This window comes from Lepus europaeus, chromosome 15, assembly GCF_033115175.1.
Source record: "Lepus europaeus isolate LE1 chromosome 15, mLepTim1.pri, whole genome shotgun sequence".
Classification (NCBI taxonomy): Eukaryota; Metazoa; Chordata; class Mammalia; order Lagomorpha; family Leporidae; genus Lepus; species Lepus europaeus.
This window is the reverse complement of record NC_084841.1, coordinates 70,023,054-70,040,434: the sequence shown is the minus strand read 5'-3', so window position 1 is coordinate 70,040,434 and position 17,381 is coordinate 70,023,054. Positions and strand designations below refer to the sequence as shown.

Below are 17,381 nucleotides of genomic sequence, written 5' to 3'. Positions count from 1 at the left end.
TTTTACTTGATTTTAATCTTTGATAAACAAAGAGAAAGCAACATAAACTTAAAAAGAGGCCAAAATTTGACCTTTATTTTCTTTTTCTCTTATTACCCAATGAGTTTATACAATTTGGTCTTTACAAGTTAAAATCTAATTTACAAACATCAAAAAATTTTTTTTCATAACTTTAAATAATAAATGGGTTATATGTATGGGTAAAGAATCTTCTTTACTTTTATGCAATTATTGATACATTTGCAAAACAGCTTTCATTCAGTTGTCAGAGCCAAACAGGTGACTTGAGGAAAGAATCATCACCCAACTCCATAACTCTGTTACTGACTGTTACCAAAGCAAATCCTTTCTACAATAGTCAGTGTCCACAGTCTATGTGCTGTGTGGTTACTGGGGCTCAGGGATGATCAAAATGACTTCTGCCCTCTGGAACACTGCTGAGTGATGCATTTTAAAAATGCTACAGGGAGTCGGCGCCGTGGCATAGCAAGTAAAGCTGCCGCCTGCAATGCCGGCATCCCTTATGGGTGCTGGTTCGAGTCCCGGCTGCTCCACTTCCAATCCAGCTCCCTGCTATGGCCTGGGAAAGTAGTACAAGATGGCTCAAGTCTTTGGGCTCCTGCACCACGTGGGAGACCTGGAGGCAGCTCCTGGCTCCTGGATTCAGACCGGTGCAGCTCTGACTGTTGCAGCCATCTGGGGAGTGAACCAGCAGATGGAAGACCTCTCTCCCTTTCTCTCTGCCTCTGCCTCTCTGTAACTCTGCCATTCAAATAAATACAATAAATATTTAAAAATAAACGCTACAGAAATGACTGCTGGCTGTTTCCTCCAGGACTTGTTCCAGTTTTACCATTTGTTGAGACTGAGAGTCCAGGTTGATTGTGAAGGCATTCATGAAAGGGAGAACTTTGTTAGATCAAGTATTTTACATAGTAGCAATTCTTTATAAAAATTGCTGAGGAAAAAAGGAGTCCTGTAAGTCTAGGAAGTTGCCTGTTATGGGGATATGGCCCTGTGTTGTGGTTTTCCTGTAGGATCTTCTAGTGGCTAGTATTGTGGTGTAGCCGGTAAGTCGCTGCCTGTGATGCCAAAATCCCATATGGGTGCCAGCTCAGCTCTTGTCTGTTCCAGTTCTGATCCCAGCCCCCTGCAATGCAACTGGGAAAACAGCAGAGAATGGCTGAGTGCGTGGGCCCCTACACCTACATGGGAGACACGGACAAAGCTCCTGGCTTCCGTCTGGGCAAGTCCTAGCTGTTGTGGCCATTCAGGGAGTAAACCAACAGATGGAAGGTGTGTGTCCCTGTGTGTGTGTGTGTGTGTGTTCCTCTCTCTCTGTAACCCTGCCTCTCAAGTAAATAAAATAAATCTCTTTTTGAAGAAGATTTTCTTCTATACTCAAAGAAAGAGAAAGGACATACCCTCCAGGATGTTTTGAAGTGTAACTAGAGAATGACTGAAATGTCCAAGTACTAGGTATCGCTCACATTTTCTGATTTGGTATTTGTAAAATCTCAAGTTGCAACAACTACAAAATGTAGTATGGTCCAATTACCCTTTATTTCAAGGGGCCATTGCAAAATTATTTGGTCTGGCCCTGCCAAGGCAACTGCAGCCAGGACTTGAAAAGCAATAAATCTGTAGCAGGTTAAATTTTAAGTTGATAATTTTGTTTGGCCTGTGAATGATGTTATAAAAATCCAGGTGGCTGTTGGCAGAAGAAAATTTCCTCACCCTTGCTATACGCTCAAAATACTTCTACAAATTTTCTACCATGTGGTCATTCAGTCCTGGCTTGAGTACTTCTCATACTCAAATTTAGCACCTGTGGATCAGCCCAATCCTTTTTTTTTTTTTTTTTTACTTTTTTAAATTTTTGACAGGCAGAGTGGACAGTGAGAGAGAGAGACAGAGAGAAAGGTCTTCCTTTTTGCCGTTGGTTCACCCTCCAATGGCCACCGTGGCCGGCGCGCTGCACTGATCCGAAGCCAGGAGCCAGGTGCTTCTCCTGGTCTCCCATGGGGTGCAGGGCCCAAGCACTTGGGCCATCCTCCACTGCACTCCCTGGCCACAGCAGAGAGCTGGCCTGGAAGAGGAGCAACCGGGACAGAATCCGACTCCCCGACCGGGACTAGAACCCGGTGTGCCGGCGCCGCTAGGCGGAGGATTAGCCTATTGAGCCGCGGCGCCAGCCGCCCAATCCTTGTATGCTTCAACTTGATAGAGAGTGTCTGTGTGATTTATCAAAATGGTGTCTCAGTAATCTCCATTCTTATGTGTGCCACCCCTTCATCCACAAATATATGAGCCTTTCTAGGAACCAGGACAATTTTTTAAAAATTTCATTTTTACTTATTTAAAGACAAAGAGAGGGGTGAGGGAGAAAGAGAGAGAGAGAGAATGAATCTCCCATGCACTGGTACACTCCTCAAATGGCCACAATGGCCAGGGCTGGGCCAGACTGAAGCCAGGAGCCTGGAACTCATCTGGATCTCCCACATGAGTAGCAGGGACCCAGACACTTGGGTCATCATCTGCTGCCTTCCCAGGCTCATTAGCAAGGAGCTGGATGGGAAGTGGAGCAGTCAGGCCTCAAACCAGTGCTGCACTATGGGATTCTGATGTTACAGTTAGCAGCTTAACTCACTGAACCACGATGCTGTCTGGGGGCCAGGAAATGTGCCAGGGATGGAATGAAGACACACACTGAAGTTTCTCATAGGACTCTTAAAACATAAATGCCACTTTGTAGGGGCAATATGTTAACTCACTAGAAAATACAAATGTTTTTTATCAATTGCTATGTTTTGGATGTACACAAGTACTTCAAAATGCTCATGGAGAAATAAACTTATCTTTGTAATTCTGTTTTTTCCTGTTCTGACTTTTTTTTTTTTTTGACAGGCAGAGTGGACAGTGAGAGAGAGAGACAGAGAGAAAGGTCTTCCTTTGCCGTTGGTTCACCCTCCAATGGCCGCCGCGGTAGGCGCGCTGCTGCTGGCGCACCGCGCTGATCCGATGGCAGGAGCCAGGTGCTTCTCCTGGTCTCCCATGGGGTGCAGGGCCCAAGCACTTGGGCCATCCTCCACTGCACTCCCCAGCCACAGCAGAGAGCTGGCCTGGAAGAGGGGCAACCGGGACAGGATCGGTGCCCCGACCGGGACTAGAACCCGGTGTGCTGGCGCCGCAAGGCAGAGGATTAGCCTATTGAGCCGCGGTGCCGGCCCTGTTCTGACTTCTAATTTAATTAATTCCCGAACACACCTGCAAAGTGAAGGACCCACATATATACTGCAGTCATAATACTTAATCTGAAATACGTGGCTACACTTTGAGGAGTTAGAGAACTCCTTTATTACTTATTCATTTATTTTTATTTTATTTGAAAGTCAAGGAGACAGAGACAGAGACAGATCTTCCATCTGCTCTTTCACTCCCAAAATGCCTACATCAGCTAGGGCTGGGCCAAGGCAGAGCCAGAAACCTGAAACTTAATCTGAGTTCCCACGTGGGTGGCAGGAACCCAAGAACTTGGGCCATCCATGCTGCTTCCCGGGAAGGAGGCAGGAAGCTAGATCCAAAGTGGAAGAGCCAGGACTTGAATATGAACACATCAGGCACTCTGATATGGGATGCAGGCATCCCAAGTGGAAACTCCTAACAGCTGTGCCAAATTCTCATCCAACAGGGTTCCTTTGAAGATGTACACATAAATTTGTGTCAATTCTATCAAATTATAGCTATAAAATTATATCAATTTATAATTTTCAGATGGAACAATCTAAAGGTGCCCCTATTCCTCAAAGTGGCCTGTGGCCTGAAATGATTACAAAAGTGGCCTGTGGTCTGAGGTATCAACAGTACACTGACAATTGTGTTGAATACAAAACATAAATACTCATAGCTCGAGGAGAGCCAAGGCCATGAAAATATTTATGTATTTATAAGTTCAAACAGTTTTAAAGCAGATATGTTGATTGTTGAATGTTTTTCTATTTTTGTTTGCACATTTTGATACGTGAACAGATCCTTACGCAGAAACCTGATGTGACTTTCTTGCACTCATTCTTCCATTCAGAGACTATTCTTTAAATGTCGACCCTATAGGATAGGCACTGCCTAAGGTTGCAGATACAGCAATGATCAAAACTAGAAAAAAATCCATTCCCTCCTGGACCTTACATTCTAGTGGGGGAAGACAGAACTAAACAAAACAAACCAGAAAATACACACAGCACACTAGAAGGATGAAGAGTGGAAGGATTTGCCTGGACTGGAACTAGCGGGGCTCAGAATGTGATTTTTAATTTGTTGGTCTGACAAGGTCTTACTAACATAGTACCTTGTGAGCAAAACTCTAAAGGGCACGTGAATGAATGACGGGACACATGAGGGGGAAGCCTGCTCTACGTAGTGGGAGTAATTTATCAAAGGGCTTCAGGCAGGATTCTGGCTGGAAGTCTCTAGGAACTCAAATGAATCAATGCAGCTAGCATAGACTGGTCAAGGGGAAAGGAGTAAAGGAAGGAGGCAGAGCTGCAGTGTTTCCTCTGAAGGGCTGCACAGCAGGAGTCTGGAGTAGGGAGCCTTGGCCAGGATTCAAGGCCATACAGTCTGATACGGGACACGGCCACAATCGTGAGGCCAATGCCCACCCCAGGATCAGATTTTTGATGAACCCCAGTGACACAGGAAACCAGCAACGGGAGTTGCTTACCAAATGGGAGAATTTCCAAGCCTTCTGAAGCATCACATCACTGGAATTACAGATTTTATTAAGGAAGTCTGCCTTGTTGGGGGAGGCAGTAAGGAGAGAAGCATTTCCCCTGGGGGCAGACAACAGGTCTCAGAGGAATATTCATCTGGGTGAGCAAGTGTCTTCCCTGCAGGAGCTAGGGGAAGGGGAACAAGTGCTCTTTTGCAGGTTTCCTCCCAGTTTTACATAACTTCGACAGTAGCAAATGTTGGGATTAATGCCATTGGTCCTGGTGTCTGCAGGAACACTTGGCACTGGGCAGCCGTTGCTTTGACGAATAAACTTTGCTTTAGGGTGATATATAAAACAGATGACTGTGTAGTTTTTGACACTGTTTTAAGGACATTTGTTCTCTATAAAACAAATTCCAAATATTATGCCAACAAGTTATGTCACTGATTAATTTTTCACATTTTATCTTCATCCTACATTTTACTTATCCCATTACGAAATTTACATCTAGAGCAACGACAAAGAAGAGGTGGCTGTCCTGCCAAGATTCATGATTTCAAATCTCATTTCTGGAGCATGCTAGGAATGCTATTGCCAGTTTGGAAGGCAGCTGTTACGCTTTGCAAATGTACTTTAATTTATACTATAGAATCATGCTAACACTATGTGTAAGATAATTTGAACTCAACAACAACAACAAAAAAAAACAAGGGCCTTGATGGAGTGACCAAAATGATATTGTGCTGACCCAAGACTGGAAGCAGACAGGCAGTATTATGCGCTTAGGGAAGAGTTTCCATCTCAGCCGTTCTGTAGTCTGCTGAGCTTCTGGGATCTATCAGCGGCTCAAGTAAGGCCGACCAATACCCAAGGGAGGTCAGAAGCCTGCTAGGGGTCAGAGACCCCGAGGATGGTTCACTCAGGTTTAACCATGGTCGTTTCTGGTTTTTATCCTTTTCTTTAATGACTATTCCACACAGTCTCCTGGGACAGGCGTACCCTGCTTCTGCAACATCACAGTAAGATTTAAAAACACATTTTATTACAACCATATTCTGCCTATTCTTCTAAAAATGCTTAGCTTGCAAGAAGGAAAGGGATGGTGGATTATTTAAGAGTGGCAAAAGGCTAACGTTTCCTATGGAATTGATTTGGCAATACATCAACCTTTTAAAGAGAAATTGATTTTTTTTTTACTTTATATTAAACTGCAGCCTTGGTGAGTTTGCTATGCACTATTTATGGGTAGAGTGGGTGATAATGTAGGGAAGTAGACCGATATATATTTACCCAAATTCATCTATCCCTAAAATACTCAATATATCTCTAGCAATGAAGAAATGATCCCAAGCAATAAAAAAGCCCTCACCTTAAGACTTTTCAAAATCCAAACATATAAAAATAATAAAACTTAAAGATTCTGCATAGCCCACTGTACCTTTGAAAGCCTCCTGCTTGTGAGGTGACAGCAAGATGTCTATTTGGTGATAGTAACGTTCCCTTGAGTCGTTTTTGTTATCTTCTCCTTCAGAATTTGGCCCTGTTGATGGAAGCTTTTGGCACACTGCTGGCTCCTGGTTAAAACTGGCTAGTCCAAGACTTTTTTCATCATGGTTGCCATTTGGGTCTGCATCACTGGTCACTGTTTTCTCGATAAGAAATAGATTATCTATAGCACACTCTGCCTTACTGGACTCAGCTGCACTGGGTGGGAAATCCATTTGAAAAAAGACCTCGTTGTGATTTCCATTTGACAGGTCTTCTAAATCTTTGTGGCAAGCATCCGTTATCCTTGGTGTTATCTGCCATCTATCTTTTTCAACATTTCCCAGAGATCTGGGTGACTCTTTGGGGTGTTTCATTCCCATGGGACAATTAGAATCAACCACGTCCTCATTATCACTTGGGGTAATTGACCTTTGTTCTAACTCATTTGGTAGGAAGGGCATGGCTGCCATTTTTATTTTGCTGAGGGCTCCTGTCTGAGAATGACTTGCACAGGCCTCTGCTGGGTCCCATTCCACGGTGCTGTGGCTAATACTTGGGGGCGGACCAACTGCAGTGGGGCTGCCACAGAATGCAGGCTCACGAGATGGATGCTGGGGACTCTTCTCCGGTAGTGGCTGTGAGTCACCATGTAAAATGGCTTGGGCACAGTCTCTGTCAGTTGTAGGAACGTGCTCTTTCTCATTGTCCAACTCAAATTCAGTGCAGGGATAAAAGCAAACCGTGTTCCCAAGGGTTTTTTTAGGTTCCGGATGTCTCATGGCCCAGTGAGATAGACTGAAGGAGATAGAAGACTTTGGAGCACTTTGATTGGGAAGGAAAGATGCAGAATTTTCCCCACTCTCAAAGTATTCCATGGGTGGAGTTTCACCACCTCTGCAGCAGATGTTGGCTGCTTTCTCTTCTGTCAGCTGCATGCTCAGGGAAGACAAAGAGCAAAGGTCAGAGTCATTGCCATCTTGATCTGGGGAGATGTCAGCAGTGGTACTTGGCCAAGGCTTTATTCTTCCTGTGCTTTGCTGAGCACTGGAGTCTGATGGGATGTTTTCTGGGATACCAAATTCATTTTTTCTTTCTGTATCCTCATCTTCAAAAGGCATTGTACTTACATCTGGATTACTGACACTTGAGATCTTCAGGGTATTGTGCAACGTGGGAAGAATGCTTTGGAGGAGAGTGGCTGCCTCAGAGGAGTATTTCTTTGGGGGAATGTTCTGAGTAACTTCAAAGACCTTCAGCTGACAGATGGCAGAATCCTCTTGCCCATCATCCAAGGCTGGTGATGGTGTGTCTAGCTTATTTCTCTCCCTCTTGGGAGCCGAGGTTAGGGAAACCACATCTGTATCAGAATCCTCCCCTTGGATAGCATGCACAGGAGGAGGCAAGACAGTCCAACCCACTGCTCTCTGACATCCATTTCTAAGCCTCCACTTCTCAGGGTATCTCACGGCGGACTGTGAAGCAGGCCTGGAACACTCTTCAGCACTCTGATCGCAGGAAACATTCCTGGGTTTCGTGACTTTTCCCCGTTTTTTAGGATGAGTTATGTTAATGCAAACGTCCTGCATCTCACTCATGTATTTGACTTTAATTTCTCTGCCTACAACGCTAACTTGCAGGGTGGGGCTCTCAGGTGTGGCGATTCCTCCCTTGCTCTTAGAGGACACCTGGGGCTTTCGTTCTTCAACCAAAACATTCTTGGATTTAGGAAAGCAGCTCCGAGATGTGTAGTACCTCCTACCGTGTCTGATGGAGAAACTCTGGTGACACCTTGGACATCTCGTTTTTGTTGGGAGCTGGGCACCTGTTTTGCAGAAAAAGCTTTTCTTGATTTCTACCTGAACACTGACAGCCCCACATTTCACTTCTGTAGTAAATTTTCCTTTTGCCCTTTTTACGACCTCTACTGTGCTTGGGAGATGCTGTAGTGGTTGTTGACAGTCATCAGCTGGGACTGCTGGTAAGCCTTTCTCGAGTTGATGAGAAGTGGCAGTAGGGGGGCCTTCGTTTTCCTTCCCCTTATACTCTGTGTTGTCAGAAGGAGGCTGTTTCTTATCCTTAGGGAGAAAGGAGGGATTCTGCTTCCCACTCATCTTAGGGGCAGACATGTGCTCATCTCTGCTTTCCTGAGATTTCCCTGATGCCCCAGTCTGATGAAACACAGCCTTCAAAACGTCTCCTTTGACTTCCTTTTCCAGATCTTTTATATTTTTTTGGCTTGGTTGACCAGCAGGCTGAGATGCACCTTGAAGAGCAAGGAAGAGGAAAAAAAAAAAAAGGTTTCTATGTCCATTTAGAGAGAATTCCTAATTCTAGGATAAAACTCAATGAATATCTTTTTTAAAGTATTTTGGGTTAACAGTTTTCCTGTATTTCTGGCACATCAAGTATTTTCCACAAATGTTCATTTCTTCCTTTTTTTTTATTTGACAGGTAGAGTTAGACAGTGAGAGAGACAGAGAGAAAGGTCTCCCCTCCGTTGGTTCACCCCCAAAACGGACATGATGGCCGGAACTATGCCGACCTGAAGCCAGGAGCCAGGTGTTTCCTCCTGGTTTCCCATTTGGGTGCAGGGGCCCAAACACTTGGGCAATCCTCCACTGTCTTCCTGGGCTACAGCAGAGAGCTGGACTGGAAGAGGAGCAATCGGGACTAAAACCCTGTGCCCATATGGGATGCTGGCACCGCAGGCAGAGGATTAACCAAGTGAGCCATGGCGCCAGCCCCACAAATGCTCATTTCTAATAAGTATCTTGTTTTAAATAAGAGTATCGCTTAGTAGTGTTAGGAAGTAAGAGTTTAGTGAAGCTTCACTCTAAAATAACAGGTTCCAAAAAAGGAGTGAAGTGAGCATTTCAGTTGAAGTGTATAAATGTAAATTTTAGATATAACCTCCCGATAAAGAGTTAGTTGTCATGGTCAGTTTTGAACATGCCATGATGCCTAACAGACTAAATCAAGCTCCATATAATTTGAAATGGTTCCAGAAGATGTGGATAAGCCTTTGGAAGGCTTCCAGACAGTCTTCCAAAGAGTCTGATGGTACCCTTTGCCCCCAACTGTTATAGCATACCTTCACCAACTCCCAATCCTGTGGTACCCTATGGGTCATATAGACAAGTGAAGGAGGCTGGCGCAAACTCTCCACTGTCAGCTCCTGACAGAGTTGCCAAGAAAGAAGGCATCGTAGTGTTCTGAAGTCCTCTCAGTTTCCGAAGAGAACTACAGTCTGGATTAATACATATGGAGTGGGTGCCACCGTGAAATCTCTCACTTTCTAAGTATTGACTCAAGTTTTAAAAATCTTCTATAGGTGGAGGCCAATGTCTTCAAGGATCAATTTTTGGTAAGAGCTGTCCGCTTGCAGCCTATACTCCTCTGCTTTGTATTGTTAAACTATTTTGCTGTGAGAAATGTGAGCAACAGGAGGTCTTTAAGTTGATTAAATAAAATCTTGAGAGGGATAATTTATAAATTTATTTTAAATGCTCTTAATACATGAATTCTGTAGGCAGGGTCTTCAGGAAGTTCACAGAAAAATGAAATTAAGATGCTCTTTGGTGCAAAATTTTTTTTTCTGAATTTATTTATGCATTTTTAACTTTGAAGGCAGAGAGACAAATTTTCCATTCAATGCCTCACTCCCCAAATGTCCACAAAAGCCAGGGCTGGGATGGCCTGAAGCCAGGAGCCCAGAACTCCATTCAGGTCTCCCATGGGGGTGGCAGAGACCGAAGGACCTGAGCCATCATCTGTTGCCTCCCAGGGGTTTCATCAGTGGGAAGCGGGATTGGAAGCAGAAAGGAACCAAGGACTTCAAGTGGGGATGTGAGTATCCCAAGTAGCAACTCAACCACTGCACCAAATGCTCACCTTTGGTGCGAAAGATTTTGAAATCAATGCATAGTTTTTTCATAATACACATTTTCTATGAACTTTTTGATGACCTCCTCAGGTACACTTATATAATTACAAAATATTTGCAGTTATGTAAGTACTTACGTATATGGCAAAGAAATAAAATCTCTTCAATATGAAAGAGAACATATTGCAGTGACTTGGAGCTAACCATTTGCTTCTGTTTCAGCCTGAAGGGAGGCTCCTCTCTTATCAGGGGCTGGCATGGTTTCCCATGGCCCTGGTTACAGTCTGAGAGTGTAATGTGGAGACATATCTCTCTAACATCCATTATGACGGAGCAGGGACATGATCACAGTGTATACACTGATAGAAGGCCTTCCAGAACTGGAGATCACCATTTGTTCTTAAAATAACAAATAGCTCCTTTCTATTTCATAATCCTATATTTTATAGCTTCTCTCAATTGAATACACTTCAATTTCTGCAAGAAGGAAGATAGAACTGAGATAGTTACACTACCTAAGCTTCCAAGCTTCTGCGAATAGGGATTTTAATGGCCTATCTTTGAGTGAGTAAACATTTTTATTTAAATTTTATTGCTCACAATACATACCATTAATAACTGGCCAAATTTAAAAATCATTTTATAATATTTATTTTTATTTTATTTTAAAAGATGTATTTATTTATTTGAAAGGCAGAATAACAAAGAGAGAGGAAGAGGCAGAGAGAGAAAGAGAGCGAGCTTCCATTCACTGATTCACTCCCCAGATGGCTGCAATGGTTAGGAGTGGGCCAGGGTTAAGCCAAGAGTCTGGAGCTCCATCCGTGTCTCCCTTACGAGTGCAAGGCGCCCAAGCACTTGGGCCACCTTCTGCTGCTTTCTGAGGTGTATTCGCAAGGAGCTGGATTGGAAGTGGAGAGGCCAGGACTCTAATTGGTTCTCATACAGAATGCTGGTTTTGCAGGCGGCGACTTTTTGCTATGCCACAATGCAGCCCTGGTTTATTTATTTATGGTGCTGGCATTGTGGCACAGTGGGTTAAGCCATTGCCTGTGTTGGCAGCATCCCATAGGAGCACTGGCTCAAGTCCTGGCTGCTCCCTAATACACTTGGTAAAGCAGCAGATGATGTCCAAAGTGCCTGGGCCCCTGCCACCATGTCAGAGACAGAGTCCCAGGCTCCTGGCTTTAGCCTTAACCAGTCCTGGCCATTGAGGCCACTTGGGGAGTGAACCAGTGGATGGAAGATCAATTGATCTCTCTCTCTTTCTCTCCCTCTCCCTCTCTCTCTTTCTCTCTCTCTCCCTCTCCCTCTCCCTGTAACTCTGCTTTCAAATAAATAAAAATAAATTAAAAATAAATCATTATTTGAAAGGTGTGGGGTGCAGTAGAAAGGGAGAGGTAAAGAAAGAGAGAAAGAGAGAGAAAGAGAGAGATCATCTCCTGGTCTTTTTTACTCCCCAAATGCTCAGGCTGAAGCCAGGAGCCAGGAACTTTAACCGGGTATCCCACATGGGTGGCAGGAGCCCAGCTACTTGAGTCGTCACCTGCTGTCCCAAGTGTGCATTAGCAGGAAATTGGAATTGGGAGTGCAGCCAGTACTTGAACCTAGGCATCGTGACATGGGTTGCAGGTGTCCTGAATGACATCCTAGTCACTGTTTCCATGGCAGAATATTTATATGTACTTATTGTCTTACTTTCATTCATATTCCTGTGATAAAGAACAAGGTACATGAGCTGGGTAGTTCATTTTATGTATACACAATCCTGGATCAGACTTACATAGTGTGGCATTCAAGATTTTCCATTTTTTGTAGGCCTTTCTTCTTTTCCTCCTCATTCTGGGAAGCTGTGCGTCTTCAGCTTTCACTGCCCTTTGAAAGTATAAAATTTGAAATTAATTTCCACTCAGAATTTTGTTTTAATTAAATTATCAACTAGTTTAACTCACTTCCTAACTTGCTCACATAGTAGCTTTCTTTGTTATCTTTGTAGTATCTGCTTTTGAATATATTTTGTTGTCAAAACATATTTTCCGGGGCCGGCGCCGCAGCTCACTTGGTTAATCCTCTGCCTGTGGCACCGGCATCCCATATGGGCGATGGGTTCTAGTCTCGGTTGCTCCTCTTCCAGTCCAGCTCTCTGCTGTGGCCCGGGAGGGCAATGGAGGGTGGCCCAAGTGCTTGAGCCCCTGCACCCGCATGGGAGACCAGGAGGAAGCACCTGGCTCCTGGCTTTGGATCGGCGCAGTTCCGGCGGTAGCAGCCATCTAGGGAGTGAATCAATGGAAGGAAGACCTTTTTCTCTGTCTCTCTCTCTCACTGTCTATAGCTCTGTTAAAAAAAAAAAAAAAAAGTCTGAAAATATATTTTCCTTTCCTCTCCCATTCCATCCCACTGTTTCACCTGTGGTTAAATTCTGTGTGAACATTCACACATTACATGTACAATGTTTGTATTGTAGACAGGGTACAAGTGAAAAAATAATGCTTAATTATTCTGATGTTTCATGTTTTACTATTCTAATAGAAACATATAACTTTTTATGAACTTGACCAAGATTCCATATCATCAAATTTGTGATTCTGCAAAGATAAGTGGGGTGGGTAGATGGTTTGTCTTTGCTACACCATCATCATACTTAATAGTAAATATTATTGTAATATATAACATTATATTGCAATATTATTGAACATGATATTGGCAGAGTCAGCAATTCTTTGTAGAAGCTGGAATTCATTCAGTTGTGAACCACAAGGCGCTATTCCCTGTGGCAATATCAAAACTCATAGGAGGTATTTGAGGAGGTGTTGGAGAGCAATCCATCTCCTGGTTTCTCAGGTCCCACTGCACCGAGGCACCTGCCTGAACTCAGGGCTCCGCTTATTTCTAAGCTCTCTCCTTTAAAAGGATTAAGCTAAATGCAAAGCTGCAAGGCAAAGGGCTCTGCACGTAGGCGTTTCTTCTGAGAGCGTTTGGGCAGACGGTGCCTTTGGACACCTCCGCTGAGAAGCTTGACTTACTTGTTTTCTGCATAACTCAAATAAAATAGAGCGACTTTAGCAAAAAATTACTTAAATTCGTCTCTCTCCCTTCAAAAATTCCACGTCCTGGTATCATTCATTTCAAGTCCTTCTGATTCCGCAGACTGACAAACGCTCATGATTTTCATAATTTGCTTTTTCTTTAGGCCGTTCTTCTTGACAGAGCAACTGGCACTCTTCTTCCCAGGTGTCCTTTGTGCTCTCTCCCCACCCTAGAAACATAACTGAGTCCGAGGGTGAGCAGGACAGCAATAGTCCTCTCTTCTCAGAACCCAATGTGGGGGCTGGGTTGGGCTGAGGATTATGAACACGTTACTTAGTGTCTTTTCTTTTGTATCTCTGTCTTACACATGTTGGGTTTTCTAATTTAAAAAACACTTTCAGGTGCCGATGCTGTGGCGCAGTGGGTTAATGTCCTGGCCTGAAGCGCTGGCATCCCATATGGGCGCCAATTCTAGTCCTGGCTTCTCCTCTTCTGATCCAGCTCTCTGCTGTGACCTGGGAAAGCAGTAGAAGATGGCCCAAGTCCTTGGGCCCCTGCACCCGTGTGGGAGACCCAGAAGAAGCTCCTGGCTCCTGGCTTCAGACAGGCAGCTCCAGCCATTGCTGCCATCTGGGGAGTGAACCAACAGATGGAAGACCTCTCTCTCTGTCTCTACCTCTCTCTGTAACTCTGACTTTCAAATAAATAAATCTTTAAAAAAAAAACACTTTCAAATCCCTGGACTAGGCTGTTGGATATTTCTCTGTAGTGTGCAGGGCACAGTGTAGCCCGTTGGGCTTGGAATCAGTGGAGCTTGCTGGTTGGCTGTGCTGCTCCCTCAGCTCTGAGGTAGAAATGACAACAAACTCTACCTTCCTAAAGAAACACAATTAAAGACTTGCTGCAAATGGTTCCAATCAAATTGCACCCGTTATTCTTAACCTATTAGAGTGTATGCAAGAGAATACTTCAAAAGGTTCATGTGAAAGTGGAATTAAAAGATAAGTTTATTTTGGTGCAAAAAACTTGAAATCCTTGCATATCAGGTATCTTCCAAAAGTTCACAGAACATGCATATTGTGAAAAATTATTCATGGGTTTCATCTTTTGCACCAAAATAAACTTATTGGGGCAGATGTTATGGCCCAGTGGGTTAAGCCTCTGGAAGGGCCACATTACTTATCAGAGTGACTGGTTCAAGTCTAGGCTTCTCCATGCTTCCAATTCAATATACAGCTATTGTGCCTAGGATACAGCAGATGATGGTGCGAAAGATGGAAGATTCCATGCCCTGCGCTATGGCATAGCAGGTAAAGCCACCGTCTGCAGTACCAGCATCCTCTATGGGTGCCAGTTCTCATCCCAGCTGCTCCACTTCTGATTCATCTCCCTGCTAATGTGCCTGGGAAAGCAGTGGAAGATGGCCCAAGCCCTTGGACTCCTGTATCCATGTGGGAGACCTGGAAAAGCTCCAGGCTCCTGGTTTTTGATCAGCCTAGCTCCAGCCATTGCCATTTGGGCAGTGAACCAGCGGATGGAAGAACTCTCTGCCACTGCCACTGCCTCTGCCTCTCTGTAACCCTGCCTTTCAAATAAATAAATCTTTTAGAAAAAAAATCTTTGACTTCTGTTTTTCCTTAAACTTTTTTTAATATTTAAATAAACTTTTAATTCCTTTTATTTTATTTAAAAGGCAAAGAGGCACAGTGAAAGAGACAGACAGAGACAAGATCTTCTACCTCTCTCAACCCCCAAATGCCCATGGCAACCATGACAGGGCCAGGATGAAGTCAGGAGCCTGGAACTCCATCGGAGTCTCCCTCATGGGTGGCAGGGACCCTAGCACTAGAGCTAACACTTGCTGTTTCCCTAGTGCACATCAGCAGGAAGCTGCAAAGTCGAACAGAACTGGGAACCATTAGTCCAAATGCTTGCCGCAGAAGTTGGTTTTCTTTTTAAAACAAATCAACGGCCCATATATATGTCTGGGTTAGTTATCTTTCTTGGTATGTGCTTCTAGAAGAGGGACCTAAATCAGCTTATGGCTGCCCCTGGAGTCATTGTCCCAAGTCCTAAGCAGGTTGTAGGATGCTATCTATTCTACTTCAGGTGAACATCTGCAAACATTTCCTTTGTGGCATGGCTGCAGCCACATCATCTAAACTGGGCCCGAGTAAAATGAGAGGGGAGAAGGTACTGCTTAGCTTCCCAGACTCCTGTTTCTGCCCTCTCTTCTCCTCCCATGTGGTCATGTTATGCTATCTAGTCTTTCTCCCTTCTTGCATTTATTTATTTATTTCAGAGATTTATGTACTTTATTCGAAAGTCAAAGAGAGAGAGAGAGAGAAAGAGAGAGAGAATCTCTATCTAGTAATTCACCCGCTGGGTGAGGCCAAAGCCAGGACCCTGGAACTCCATCCAGATCTTCCGTGTAGGTGACAAGAGGCTAAGTACCTGGGCCAACATCCTCTGCCTCCCAAGCACATTAGCAGCAAGTTGTGGAATAAGCTGAGACTGGACCAAGGCACTGTGTTATAAAGGATGTGGGTGTCCCAAGCCAGGGCTTAACCTATTGGGCCACAACACCCACCACTCTCTCTTCTTTTAAAAGGGCCCAATAAGCTTAGGGGCAAAGCGGCAGCACTGAAAAACATTTTAGAACATTGAAGAATTAGATATGGATTTTCCAAACATTTCAAGGGTTCACTATTGGAAAAATCAAAATAGTGTGGGATTTCTTCACATATGATTAGAATTTACAGTGTTTCTTGAAGACACTACATCATTTCAAAGCTTTCCTATAGTGATTTCATAATATTTTCATATATTCTCTTTTTTAAAATTTTATCTATTTATTTGAAAGGCAGAGCTAGACAGTAAGAGGGAAAGGGGGGGAGAGGGAGAAGGAGGGAAAGAGAGAGAGGGAGAGAGAGAGAGAGAGAGGGAGAGAGAGAGAGGTCTTCCTTCTGCTGGTTCACTCGCCCGATGGCCACAACAGCCGGAGCTGTGCCAATCTGAAGCCAGGAGCCAGGAGCTTCTTCCATGTCTCCCACGCTGGTGCAGTTGACCAAGGACTTGGGCCATCTTCTACTGCTCTCTCAGGCCACAGCAGAGAGCTGGATTGGAAGTGGAGCAGCTAGGACTCAAACCAGCGCCCATATGGGATGGTGGCGCCACAGACGGAGAATTAATCCACTGCACCACAGCTTCAGCACCCATATATCCTATCTTAAAATAAAGATTTCCCAGTTTGTCTCTTCTCCAACCTTCCATCTCACCTCTGCTTCCTACCCTCCAAAAGAAGAGCCTGACACACGTCAATATGAAACTGAAGCTCTATTTGCCTTCCAATATTGAAATAGACAACTTCTTTGATTCTGTATCATACCCTATTAAATCCCTCTTATTTTCTGGATGAAAGACAGGGGTACTTCAAAGGTTTGTGGGAAACAGAACTAAAGCTTAAGTTTATTTGAATGCAAAAAAAATTGAAATTTATGCATATGAGGAATCTTCAACAATTTTTTGGAAATGCATATTACAAAAAATTATGCATGGATTTCAAAATGCTTCTGCACCAACGTAAATTTATCTTTTAATTCCATTTTCCCACAAATGTTTTGGAACACCTGCATATGTCTTCCTGCAATTGTTTTTTTTTTTTTTTTACTGCAACGTAAATTTATGTCTTCCACTGTATCACTTCACCTGCTGTCCCATGTCTCTTCACTTTATCGGCAAGACACCTGGAAGGATTTGCCTGTATTTTGACTCCACTTTATCTCCTCATATCATTTCCCAAACCCACTCCAGCTAGGCTGTTACTCCTGCCACTCACTAGCCACAGGTGAGAGTCACTTCTCTGCTAGTTTAGTCATACTCACAGCAGAGTATGACTTAAATGATTAGTGCCTTCCTTTTGCAGCAATTCCTTCCTTTCACTTCCATGGTGCCTCTTTCCCAATCCTTGTCTACTCCCTTGACTAATCCCTTGTGGATGCTTTTGCCAGATCTGCTCTTGCTTCCAGGTTCCTTTTGTTTCTTACCAACTCTCTTCCTAGGGGATCTTTTTGCCATGGCTTTGAAATCATCTGTAGAGATGATTTTACAATTCCTAATTTAATTCCCATGATTCACAGGATCATAAGCTCAGAAGTCCTGGCTTAAGCACCCAATGTCTAATTGGAATCTCAACATATCTTGTCCCGGAGCACTTGATGTCCTCTGCTGTCTCCAGTTCTGTTTTCCCCTGAATCTTCCCTGTCTCAGTCT

General features: G+C 44.0%; 1 protein-coding gene across 1 annotated transcript in view; it reads right to left on the bottom strand.

The window, feature by feature from the left end:
- The window catches only part of LOC133774319 (uncharacterized), a 148,732-nt gene that overhangs the window by 120,256 nt on the left and 11,095 nt on the right, over positions 1 to 17,381 (bottom strand). Inside the window, exon 3 of the mRNA XM_062211955.1 lies at positions 6,150 to 8,462. Coding sequence (XP_062067939.1) covers positions 6,150 to 8,462 — 2,313 coding nt within the window. The remainder of the gene's footprint in view (positions 1 to 6,149; positions 8,463 to 17,381) is intronic.